Source organism: Phymastichus coffea, unplaced genomic scaffold (assembly GCF_024137745.1).
Source record: "Phymastichus coffea isolate CEN01 unplaced genomic scaffold, Cenicafe_Pcof_1.1 PCOF00067, whole genome shotgun sequence".
NCBI lineage: Eukaryota > Metazoa > Arthropoda > Insecta > Hymenoptera > Eulophidae > Phymastichus > Phymastichus coffea.
In genome coordinates, this window is record NW_026706878.1 from 265,436 (window position 1) to 279,437 (window position 14,002).

At 34.1% G+C, this 14,002-nt stretch overlaps 1 protein-coding gene across 1 annotated transcript in view; it reads left to right on the plus strand.

Annotated features, from left to right (window-relative positions):
- Positions 1 to 14,002, plus strand: part of LOC131667522 (kinesin-like protein CG14535) — a 260,611-nt gene that overhangs the window by 72,496 nt on the left and 174,113 nt on the right. The window contains exons 3-4 of the mRNA XM_058940989.1: positions 9,820 to 9,913; positions 11,166 to 11,363. Coding sequence (XP_058796972.1) covers positions 9,820 to 9,913; positions 11,166 to 11,363 — 292 coding nt within the window. The remainder of the gene's footprint in view (positions 1 to 9,819; positions 9,914 to 11,165; positions 11,364 to 14,002) is intronic.

Genomic DNA, 14,002 nt, shown 5'->3' on the forward strand with positions numbered 1-14,002 from the left:
ACAATAAAGATTTTTAAACAAAAGTTTCATACCTAGATATTTTTTTATGTGGAATCGATGTAAAATCAAAATCCACGATAAAAAAGTACTACACCATTTAAAAAAACTGACTTCCTGTCCCAGTAGGCTACTTTCGGCCGGAAGTGAATGTTAAAAGCATCACCAATCAATAGGCACAATGCACTTACTAGCACAAGACTTCGAATTTTACTATTCGCTGAATAGGTATTCTACCTAGATTTTAGAAGAATTAGACGGATGGTATGGACACCGGTATCACTGAATTTTTTTCTCGCTAAATATGCGTCTAATAAAAAAAATACTAAAAACACTTTATACTCAAAATTTCGTGTTCTTTCAGAATCCAGTATAAAAAATAGGGGTTCCTATTTAAAAAACGAAATTTGACCTTGAAATGACCTTGAAAATCAACTTCAAGGTCAAACTAAAGGACACCGCTAAAATCCTTGATTGATTTGCTAAAACTTTCGTATATATCATATTTCCTAAAAACGTGTTGCTAAAGAAATAAAAGGGGTGGACGGGTGGTTGTGGACACCCGGTATGTATGCGTTAGGAATTGCGTGCGAAATAATCTGTAGTCTTCTATATGTTTAAATTTGTATTCTGTGTGTATGTGGAGTTTATAATAGTCTGATCTGATCTCTCTTCCCCCTCTACCTCTCCCTCTCTCCCATTTCAAATATAACATTTTATTCAGATTAGAAAAAAAAATTTTATAGAGAATTTAGTTCGTTAGGTTGATACAAAAAAAGTTTTAAATGAATGAACCAATAACCTTACGTTAAAGCAAGCTATGCATGACATCGACTCAACGGAGGTTCTATCAAATGAACAGAGTACATGTATCAATTCAACAGAAGGGCGTCTGTAAAACTGATATATCGGGTGTCTTGAAATAACGAAGGAGTCTTTGTTGCTCCATTTTAACAGAGCGTCTGTTGTTGATTCAACCATACTTATTTCTCAGTGCATGGCAAAAGTGATTGACGGGCAGTGTACCTTTATTTGGAAAACAGTAACATTGACTTTTGGTATATTGATAAAATTATTTAATTTTTATTATGAATCTTAGTTCAAATTCGCTAGTCAAAGAACGCGTAGGCGCATGCACGGCAACAGCCAATAAGCGTCGACTAGAAAGGAACAGAAGTTTCCCGCTATTTGTTGCTATCTCTCTCACTCTCGCGGACAATCCCATAACCTGGTATCAGCAGTCTATCTTTTATATGTCTATGATTATAGCATGACAAATTGTAACCATACTTTTCTCATCTATTATCAGTTTATCTTTTTGTGTGTTGTTAGACATCAATATTTAGCTATATTGTTTAATAATGGAGCATGAAGGCGAGGTAAGTTGCAATCAAAACGTATGTTTCTATAAAAATGTAACGTGAGTCATATTGTTTGCAGCAAGAACTTGATCTTGATGCAGGTGAGGACAACAATGAAAATGTTGATGTAAATATATCTGCTGCTAATGTTGGAAATAAGGAAATCATTGTACCACAACACATTGATACAGTATGTACTTTAACTATGTTAAGGTGATACATACTGATATGTATTATTTAATTTTTATTTCTAGATTTGTTGCAACACTTACAATGTACTTCTATTGGCAAAACTCTTGTAACGAGCTGAATGTCGAGGTGTGCGCTGTGTACGGAAGATGACGCTTTCGCCCGTGCTAGATCCTCTATATTTGAATAACAACGGATTCGTGGAACTAGTTCAAAAATGATCCACCTGATCGTCGCGAGAGAAAAGGCGGTTTAGCGCTGACGAGCTGGAGAGTAGTTCTCTCGCCTGGGGTCTGCCGAGGCATCAACATCGTCGTTGGACACACTCAACCTATCCTTGTCATTTTTTAATTGTTGCTCCGGACGATAAGCTATAAGTCTATCATCACTATTCAAATTATACGTCGGCCTTGTGATTCGTTAAGGAGAACGCGTCGACCAATTCTTGAAGATCCTCGAGTCCGAGGGGAGCAACAATAGTCCAGGAAAAATAGGCCGAAAAAGGCCGTTTCGCGGTTTTTCATTTCAGCAAGACGATTATTTTTTGACAGGTAGTGTGAACGGCGTACATTAAGATAACAACTATCCATAGTCTGAGAAAGTTTCGGAACATTGTTAAAATGTCCATAAACTAATAAATTTTGTGACTTTTTTCGTTCTTTTCTTTATAACTTTGTTCCGTTAACATTTACAACAAAATAGTTAAATACTTTTTTATTCGTGAATAAATTACCTACAAAACCATAGGTTGCGCGTCAAAAAATATCCATCAGGTAAAAAGTTATTAACTATTAACTTTTGTATTTTGAAAATCTTATAAACAATTTTTTTTAGCGTTGTTATAAACATTGTGCCACCGCTTCTCGTTGAATGGTGTCTTTTTGTTACGAGATGATGTGTACGGAATCGCGAATCTGTAAGTTTAATAGTTTACGAGTTATCGTCTTATAAACAAATTATATACTCGTTTATTTTTTGAAGCCCAATTGTTATCCACTAATGAAAATAGTACGATACAAGTGCGGGAAAGTAGATTCTGGTCTCGTGTGGCGTTTACACCCGAGCGAAGCGAGGGTGGAAGGGGACACGAGACGAGAAACTCTTTCCCGAACATGTGCCGTACCGTATTTTTTGATACGACGTGTGGAAAGTGCGATTTTCAACGCACGTTTTCTGCCGAGCGTGCGGGAAAGACGCATTTTGCGCACGGAGTGTCGAAAAAAAATTTACGTTATGTCTTTCAATGCCCTCTATCGGTTTCCAAAATGATTTATCAAAAAAAATTAAAATTGCGACCGTGGGAGCAAAAAAACAAAAGCGACCTTAATTGCAAAATAGATTAATAACATTTTCAGTAACTTTTTTGTAATAATTATTTCGGGTTTGGATAGCAATTCAAATAAACTTCAATTTAAAACAACGATGGCACAGATCCGTTGATAAACAAAAAAGTTACAGGAGGCAAAGTTTTTGGCTTACTGTACAACAATTTATGCCACTAGTGGAAAAAAAAAATATCGTCATTGGCGGAATACCTCTAGTTTTTAGGGATGAAAATTTCAAGTCTATGGGAAAAAGGTAAACGGCTTAAAAAAATTTGGGAAAATCAGCCCTCGGCAATAATTTTCACGATCTATCGCGCGGCGGCGGAGTGGGGGAAGCCAACGAATACTCGACAGAAAAATTGAGTCTGACCCTCAAAATCAGCAGCGCAATTAAAATCGCTATTTTCTCGTTAACTATTCAACATATTTTCATCATTTTTTTTTTAATTTGATACCCCGCGACGAGAGAAATCTATTCCCGCTATATAAAATGAGCAAAAGTTATAAACAATGGCATAAAATTTATTTATAAAAAAATGTCATTTTTTTTTCTTTATTATTATTAACAGGAATGAACTATTATTATATAGGTAAGTAAAATCAAGCATTTTAACATTTTATTTTCAACATTTAATTGAAAGAACAAATAATCAATATAATTTACAAATAATCAATACAATTTTTTTCGGTGTAGTATACGCTCGCTTATTATAAATTTGACATTTATACGTCCGCTTATTATAAATTCTAAATATACACGCTCGCTTATTAAACATTAGAAATTTATACTCTCGATTACTGTAAAATCAATTTTTTTTCTTTTTTTTCGAAGGAGACAAAAAAATTATAATGAATCATATATTTTTTTTTTCAAGTACAAAAGTAAGCTTAATTATTTATTTATATGTAAGTTAACATGTTAAACTACTTGATTCTACTTACCTATATAATAATAATTCATTCCTGTTAATAATAATGAAGAAAAAAAAATGACATTTTTTTATAAATGAATTTTATGCCATTGTTTATAACTTTTGCTCATTTTATATAGCGGGAATAGATTTCTCTCGTCACGGGGTATCAAATTAAAAAAAAAATGATGAAAATATGTTGAATAGTTAACGAGAAAATAGCGATTTTAATTGCGCTGCTGATTTTGAGGGTCAGACTCAATTTTTCTGTCGAGTATTCGTTGGCTTCCCCCACTCCGCCGCCGCGCGATAGATCGTGAAAATTATTGCCGAGGGCTGATTTTCCCAAATTTTTTTAAGCCGTTTACCTTTTTCCCATAGACTTGAAATTTTCATCCCTAAAAACTAGAGGTATTCCGCCAATGACGATATTTTTTTTTTCCACTAGTGGCATAAATTGTTGTACAATAAGCCAAAAACTTTGCCTCCTGTAACTTTTTTGTTTATCAACGGATCTGTGCCATCGTTGTTTTAAATTGAAGTTTATTTGAATTGCTATCCAAACCCGAAATAATTATTACAAAAAAGTTACTGAAAATGTTATTAATCTATTTTGCAATTAAGGTCGCTTTTGTTTTTTTGCTCCCACGGTCGCAATTTTGATTTTTTTTGATAAATAATTTTGGAAATCGATAGAGGGCATTGAAAGACATAACGTAAATTTTTTTTTCATTAGTGGATAACAATTGGGCTTCGAAAAATAAACGAGTATGTAATTTGTTTATAAGACGATAACTCGTAAACTATTAAATTTACAGATTCGCGATTCCGTACACATCATCTCGTAACAAAAAGACACCATTCAACGAGAAGCAGTGGCACAATGTTTATAACAACGCTAAAAAAAATTGTTTATAAGATTTTCAAAATACAAAAGTTAATAGTTAATAACTTTTTACCTGATGGATATTTTTTGACGTGCAACCTATGGTTTTGTAGGTAATTTATTCATGAACAAAAAAGTATTTAACTATTTTGTTGTAAATGTTAACGGAACAAAGTTATAAAGAAAAGAACGAAAAAAGTCACAAAATTTATTAGTTTATGGACATTTTAACAATGTTCCGAAACTTTCTCAGACTATGGATAGTTGTTATCTTAATGTACGCCGTTCACACTACCTGTCAAAAAATAATCGTCTTGCCGAAATGAAAAACCGCCTCAAATCCTATTTTTCCTGGACTACAAACAACAAGACTCCAGGTGCCGAGCCATCTATTATCATCGCTTCATCGATAATAAGTTAAGTTCTTCGCGTTGTCTTGTATCGACTCGTATTTTTCAGTGTCTATTGTTGCGCGTATTGAACATAACACGCGAATAAATATTAGAGAGATTAGGATAGCTATGCGCGCCGGACTCCGTCACCCAATCAGTGAAATAGACTCTGTACCGAACAGAATAAAATCATTATTATACCTATAGTTTCCTTTAACGAATAGATTATTGTTACACTCTTTTAAAACAACGCAAATGTCTTTGGAAAATAACCTTCCATTAAAGAAAACTACAATATCAAAATTAACAAGACTAGTTTTTAGCAGAGAAAAAGAAAGAATTTTAAGAAATATTACTGAAAAGGATTGCCTGGATAAATTTATGTAAGTGTAAGACAAGTAACCAATTCAAGCGTATTAAAAGTAACAGCCAGAGCATTTATTTTTATTAACCCATTAAGGCCCATGCCAAAACAGCATGAGACAGCGCTAAACTAACTATGCCATTCATAGCATAAGTGAAAAAAAGTACCCGTATTTTTTTTTAACATTTGCAATTGTTTATAAAAAATTATTTAAACAAATTATCAAAAAAGTTAATATTTAAAAAAACTGATTGCGGCAACCGATTTTACGGGAAAAAATACGATAAAAACGTATATAACGTTTTCTTGTCAAACTTCAAATCGTTAGTGTAAAACTGCAATATACAATTGCAGGCCAGACAGGCTCACCTGTATACGCCAAATCCCAAGCATAATCCATGGTCTATATCGTCAAACTATCTATGCCGTTCATAGCACATATGAAAAAAAATTACCTATATTTTTTCTTTTGCCATTTCCAATTGTTTATAAAAAATTATTTAAAGAAATTACCAAAAAAGTTAAAATATTCATTCAGTTTCTAACACGATTTTCACACTTTTATAATAAAATAAAAATTTTTTCAAATCATCCACCCAACCATTAGCTTGTAGATTATAAATGCACATTTGTAAATATATATTGTTATGTAGATAACGGACACGTTACTTGGTTAACCCATTAAGGACGGGACGGACACTTTTTCGTGTCCAACTTCAAGCTACCACCAAGCCAATAATTTAATTGCAAAAAAATTCGCGAACCACCGTTTCCTATGTTTTGGAGTATGTTCTTTCCGATTATGACACTTAATTTTTTCTAAAATGAGTTTTTTCATGTACAATTTGAAAATTAAAAAAAAAAGCACTGATTTTTTGAAAAAAAATTTTTGTGATCGAAATTTGTTTGCCTTTCGATTTTTTTATGGGCTTAAAATTCATAAAAAAGGTGTCCATGATACCTTAACTAAAAAATATCGGCCCTACGAAAACCCAAATATATATTTTTTTAAATAAATTTGCGTAAATAAACAAAAATTTCATTCACTAACTTCACCGATTTTTATCTCGAAAACTATCGACTTTCATGAAAAGTTTATAAGAACAAAAAATGCTTAGAATCAGTCAAGGAACACGTCTGAATTTTTTTAGATTTTTGGGGACCATTTTTGGTTTTTTCGAAAATGGCAATTTATGTCCTTCTTTCATATCGAAAAAGTGGACGTGGCCTATATTATTAAGATTGATACAATCATCAATTACTAATGCGTCAACTTTTCGAAATTTAGTTCATGATGATAAAGTAGGAACAAAATCGATCGCCTTGGAAATTGCAAAATCCTATCTAGCTAAATCAAAGAAGCACGAAAGCGTACATGTTGCAAAGAAAGGATATTGTCAAAATTTTGAGAAATGTAACGCAAGGACACAAAAAATGTGCAAAAACTGTGAATTTTACTTGTGTTCGTCCTGTTTTCTTACTTTTCACACGTCATGAACAAAACAAAAGAAAATTAAAAGAAAATAAACAAGAAAAACATAAAAAATGAACAAAAAAGAAAAAAAAAACATAAATTAAAAACAAACAAAAAATTTTAAAATAAAAAAAACGAGGCTCTTAATTATGCGTGTATCTCCCCGTGGTAAGAGCTAGGCAATGGTAGTGTTATTAGCCGGCTAAAGAACGCTTTTTCAAACTTAGATAATTTTTTTCTCGAAAACTATCGACTTTGATGAAAAGTTTATAAGAACAAAAAATGCTTAGAATCAGTCAAGGAACACGTCTGAATTTTTTTAGATTTTTGAGGACCATTTTTGGTTTTTTCAAAAATGGCCATTTGAAATTATTTTATTGAAATTTATTATTTGGAAATGATATTATTTGGAATTGATTTTATTTCTGATAATGTTACAATTGACATCTCTGCTCTAATTGGTCATATTAATACTTTATAAAAGGAAATTATTATCAATATTAATTAATATTAGTATTTTTTAAAAGTAAATTAATATCAATTAATATGGATTCAGTATTATGCAATCTCTGTCGAGAAAGTTTTACTTCTTATAAATTGTTTCTCAAACCCGTAGGAGAATTTGATAATATTAGAAATTTTCATTGCTTTGTTCAAAATTGTACCAGAGCTTATTCTTCATTCGAATCTTTTCGTAAACACTTAACTTATAGTCATAAAGAACTTGTATTTGAAAGTGAAAAAATGATGATAGTAATTTTGTTGATAACGCAAGTGAACAATAGATTGACTAGTAATAATAACGGACACGTTACTTGGTTAAGTAACCATTTGGAACCTTGATAGATTTACTAGTAATAATGAAAATTATCAAGAATTTAAAGAGCTGCCGTATGATAATGATGACAATGATTCTGATAATTCTTTAATTGTTAATGATAATAATTTGTTTATACAAAAGTGTAAGTGTAATAATATTTAGTATGTGATATAGTAAAATTTACTATGTAACATAGCAAAAATTTTTAGATTCAAATTTTACTATGTAGCATAATAATTTTAACTCAAGTCAGAGTACGTACCAGGATTACTATGTTTTATAGTAAATTTTGCTAAAATTTTAACATTTTTTATTACATAATTTCTCTCAGTGTATATATAGTAAAGAAGCTTTTTATTATATAAATAACTAGCTACGACAAGGACGCTGTTGAACAAGTTTTGGAATCTGTTTTTCGCTTCCTAAAGTCTTTCAAAGATATTTATTTTTTCATTTATATCACTTTTAGGAAAAAATGAAACGCTAGATATTATAACGAGAACTTTGGTCACGTATTTCATTAAACTTCACGACTAGTATATGTTTGTGCACATACAAACTGCGCATAGAGGCACATACTTACTAGATTCATTTGAATATCGAACCTTTGAAATATCTATGTGTATATATGTAAGTGTAGGTATGCATGTATCTGAATATTTATCCAATTAAGTTTTTCGTCATTTTATTGATATAAACGTATTATTATCGAGATTTTATAATAGGAAGTGTAAGGAGACATGATTTTGTAGACAAATGCATTGTCGTATTTTGCAATAAAATACTTTGAATATTCTAGATAGGACTTTATTCCGATATTGTGAACTTAGGATTATTGTGATTGAAATATGTAATATTTTTACTGATTATTGAAATTATTACAAAACGTATGTCCTCAAAAAAATATCACCAGAAACATCGATGTCCACCAATTTATATTTTTTCATAAAATTGGTACTGACTTTCTCACTTTACGTGCGGTATCTGTAAAAGATGCTGGCAATAGATAAGACTTTAAATATCGGAAAAAACAAGGGAATGATCGTCTTGATTTTCTTCCCTAATTAGCCAATGTCTGTAACTCATTCATACTTTTTCCTATTTCTTAATCAATTTCACCCTATTTTGTTTCATTCATTTATAAGCCAAGATCATATGGCTCCATATAGGTAGGAATGAGAAAAAAGTTTTGAAATTAAATCTAAATAACTAAGTATTCTAAATAACGTTTTAATAAGATAGTAAAATGATAATGGAGTATATTACGAATTTGAAAAATGTATTATATGCTTCGATCATGTCTAAATTTATATAACAAATTAATATAAAGTTATTTTAAATTTGTCAACCAACGAATTTGTTATTCTAATTTATCGTTATTTAAAATTAGTCATTACTTATATTAATTTAATAAACAGTCGCTTATTAATTTAAACAACATTTAATAACACAGTCGAAGACTAAGAAAAAGCATTTTGCGGTGAAAGAAGTGAATTTAGATTTTATGAAGGTATGTGAGGTCGTGTATCTATTGCCGAATGGGCTTATATCGATCGAAGCTTTTGGCTTCACGCTTAGCTTTCTCCGCCCGCAAGCGGTCCCGTAAGCTCAAATGGGGAAAAGAAAAAGTAAGGGTAGACTAGAGGGAAGAATAAAAAACAACAAAACAGGCCAAGATATGCACAGGTGAGAGTGAAAAGCGGCTGTTTGAGGAGATTTCGGCAATTCGGCCAAAAATAGGGATGACTGGAAGCAAGTACGAGGCCAAATATTAACTGCGGGGCCTATAAATATATTAGACACAAACAAAACTGCTCTTCGTCGTCTCATAGCTGCCACTGTTTTGCTGGAGCATTTATTAAAGTGTTCCACGGTAGCAAAGGACTTCTCTTAAGTTGTTTTTGTAAATGAGTTCCCGCTATTCTCGCGAGTGTCTCGTCTATTTAATTAATAATTTTTTTTTCCTGCCCCGGTCTTATTAGCAAGTCAGCTTGGCCTCTTTCGTGAATTCAACAGTTAGTGTAATGTCGTTTAGTCAAACTTTTTGGCGATGAAATAGCATCTCAACACTGATAATCAATATCAAACTATTCTTTGCAGACGGAAATTTGCTCGAGCGCTCTCACGGACGTCATTCATGCAGTTATCAATGGAACGGATGGTTGTCTCTTCTGCTTTGGACACGCTGGCCTTGGTACGTTATTTATATCATTCTCATACAGTTTGTACATTTACACTTTAATTATAGCTTATAAAAGATCAAGAGAAAAAGGGAATAGCATCGAATAAGCTCGTGCTGCCAACCACCTAACTCAATAACATCAATTAAGTTGTACTGGGCTCTGTTTTCTATTTGTTTAGTTGTAGGTTTTTCCACTAGATCGGATCTGATATGTGAGGTAGGCTGATTGTGGTGCTGCTGCTGCAGCTTTTAGGCAAAATTTGATTGGTGAGTGAGCAGCAAAAAAGCTCGAGAGCCAAGCGGACACGGGCTAATACTTGAACGAACAATTGTAACAGTGTAATTGTGGCCCTTTCTATTCCCTGCCGCTTCGTCTCGTTTCCCTGGTTCCTTAATAAGTGACCAATTAATTGGTTACATTTACTTTACGTTGTCTTCATTTTTCAGATACCCCTACTAACTAGATCTCTTCATATTACAAATTTCTGAAGTAAGCGACTTTCATCGGAAGTAATAGGCGAATCGACCGATATTACTTTACATTTAATAATAAGTATTGATTATCATCAATAATCGAATATAAAATCAAAAAGAGAGCTGCGTTTTCACACTTCTGGACTGCAATTAAGTGACTTTTTGAAGTGAAGTTTTATGTCGCAAAAATTTATGTCTCAAGCGGTGTAGTGCTGCTTTAAGTAAATTCATGTCAGTTAAAGTAAGAGAATAAAAAATTGACCATAGAAGATTGTCATTGGTGAAGTCTCTTTCATCTTGTTGACATGGATCTTGCTGATCGTAAATATATGTCGTTTTTCCGACCTTTCGTAACAGACCAAGTTTCGTTTGTTTAAACCTATTTGAGCGGCTTATGAGCAATTTATATTCGTTCATATAAATGAATACTAACATTATTTAATCTCTCATTCTGGCGGAATTAAATATCGTTGAAAATTCAGCGCTGGCTTTGGCATTTCCGACATATTTCTCGACTTCCTCGCTATCGTGCTCGCTTATTTTAGCTTTCCCTTTTTCCCATGGCACATCGGCACAATATTAACAAGATTGCACAAGCTTACTTGCTTGCCTTTAAATCATAACCGTTTGTCAGAGCTAGTAACTGCAATTTTTTTCAAGTCTAACCTAAAGTATATCGAGCTAATACTGAAGCTGCATACAATCATCTTAGATGTTTAATATATTTTCGTTCATTTACTATTAGCATTTGTATGTTATCTATCATAGTGATTGATTGATCTATTCTCAGGAAAAACGTATACAATGCTGGGCTCAGCGGAGGCTGGGCAAACATTGGGGGCAATACCCTGTGCCATTGCTTGGTTGTTTCGCGGTATTAGTGAACAACGCCAGAAGACGGGAGCCAGGTTTAGCGTGAGGGTCAGTTGCGTCGAGCTAACCACGGGTCAGCAGCAGCTCAGAGATTTGCTGTTCTCCTATGCCAATGGTAAGTGTTATATGTGTACAATGCCCCCTTGTATATGTACGGTATTTTAGAGAGAACATAAATAAACTAGTAACATCGAATCTACTTGAGGAATGCAATGGCTAATCAGTTATCTATCCATGGAAAACAGGCAGGCAAATGAATTTAGCTACATACACTATATATTAATACGCATGTAATCTCATTTAGCGCTTATTTTTGTCATTAGTCATATTCCCGTGGAATACGTAAAGCGCGAATCGATTTGTCTGACCCGCGCGCTATGTAGCAACGTTAATATTTTACAGCCCAGCGTCTACTCTCATCGCATTCGTAACCATGTAACCTGTTGAGTTAAGGTCCAACTTCCTTGTTCTGTCTTTTTTTGTCCTTATTTTTACTTCGACCGCCGTTTTTCTCTTTATCTTCCTTTTCGTCTCATTCACGTTTCTCATTTATTGCTTTTATTTTTCCGTTTCCTTCTCTCTCATAAAAAACCAAATCATAGTCAGAATTAGATTCCCTTCAATAGGAGTTCCATATGACCTACCTATTGCGGGTGCACTGATAAAACAAAATAACCTACTACCATCAGTACCCAGCCAAATTTACACGACCCTCTTATCACGGTAAACAATTTTTCTTTTATCTGCCGTTGCTGGGAATCTGTTTTCATAAAAATATTAAAAGTATATTCAACGATATATATATTTTTGTTAAGATTTCAGCTTTAATTGTATTATATTTGTATTATAAAATTTTTTAAGAACTTTTAATTTCGATAAATAGTGGCATTTTGACGCCGTTGAATATCAATTTATAATCATATTTCCAAAATTCATAATATTGAATTTAATATGGTGGAAGAAATTGATAATGAGAGTGAGATGTGTAATTTTTGCAGATAATGTTTACAAAAAATTTTTACAGATAATTTTGTAACGGGGGTTCTAACTTCCCCGTGATGGGTGAAGCTAAATAGCTACTCGGCTCGTTGCAGGCTTGGTATGGGGTTACGCGGAACCCAGCCCAGTGGCTCAGCTATGCCACTTGAAGGCGTCCTTGCCCTCGGCCCGCGGAGAGCGTCGCAGGTCAGATAGTTGCTGGCGGTGCGAGTCAGCACGTGTATAGCGCGGGAGGGGAGGGCGTCGAAAGGAAAGACACAGTGGTTAAGAGAAATAGCATTTACTAAAATGAAGGAAATAAGGAGGCGTACAAATGATATGCGCCGTGAGAGAGACAAGCAGGAAGCGAGCGAGAGAGTGATAGATAATCGAGCAAGTACTTACACGTCGGCTTCGCAGTAGCCTAGAGCTCGCTTCCGAAACGCACGAATATTCGGCCTCGGGGCAGACTTCTTGACACGATCAACAGCTTGTCAGCACGCACGCACACAGCACACAGTCCACAGGATGCACTTCGGTGCCACGGTCTTTCATGCGGTCACGCACACTCTGCACTCTCGGTACCTAACGACAAAAACGTAGGCTACGTAACACAAAGGCATCTACCGATCGCGCGTTGACGGCTAGGCTTGCGTTCCTCGTGGCAGCGGGCAGCTAATTGTTCTTCGCACGCGAAAGAGGTCCCCCTCTCTCTCCTTGGCTATTCGTCAGTGGCGCGCCTCAGCCAATTAGGCAACGCGCGGGACACTCATGCGTCCACGCACTCTCGCATACACGCGGTTCTCTCTCTCTCTCTGCTCGGCGCTCTCTCACTTACCTCGTGCAGCATCAGCAGCTGCGGCTAGGTAGGGAAGGATACATAAAAGAGTTATTAATAAATTACAATTGACTTAAGGGAAGAGAGAGACATAACGAGACTTAACTCGTTATAATTGTATAAGGAAAAAAAATTAATTTTTTTTATTTTTATTTATATTTATTGAATTTACATAAAGTCTATTAAATTAACATTTTAATTAATTAAAATGTGTCGACTTTCTATTGCATTAGACTGTAGATTCAATAGTGTAACAATAATAATATAAATAAAAGATAATAATAAACAATAAAATCGAAATGGATTTGTAATGAATTTCTTGATTATTGCTGTTTACAACTAGATTATCGAGATCCTCTGGTAGAAAGAAAGCGGATTTTAATAATTCTATAGAAACACTACGTTTATTACCGTTTACATCAATATCAAAAAAACGGTCAGACGGACGGTTTAATATTTTGTATGGACCATTGTATGGTCTTTCGAGCGATTTTTTAGTCGTGTTTTTTAAAAATACGTGAGTACAGAAGTACAGATCTTTTAATACAAAAGCGCGTTTTTTATGCTCGTGCGTTACAGGAACTGGACGAATTAGACGCATGTACTCGCGAAATTCTTCATGAAAATGTTCGGATCGGGCGTAAAATTTTCTGGGACGAAAAATTCGCCAGGCAAACGAAGCGTTGTGCCAAACATGAATTCTGCAGGGGAAGCATTCGTATCAGCGCGAACGTGACAGCGAAGACCGAGTAGGATCGTAGATAACGTGCGCGTCCAATCAGTGTCCTGATGACACATGATAGCGGCTTTAAAAACACGATGCCACCTCTCAATTAGACCATTTGCCGCTGGATAGAAAGCGGTCGTGCGAATTCGTTGACAACCAATTAAAGATAGTAAAGCCGTAAATAAACGCGATTCAAATTGTGAACCTTGAT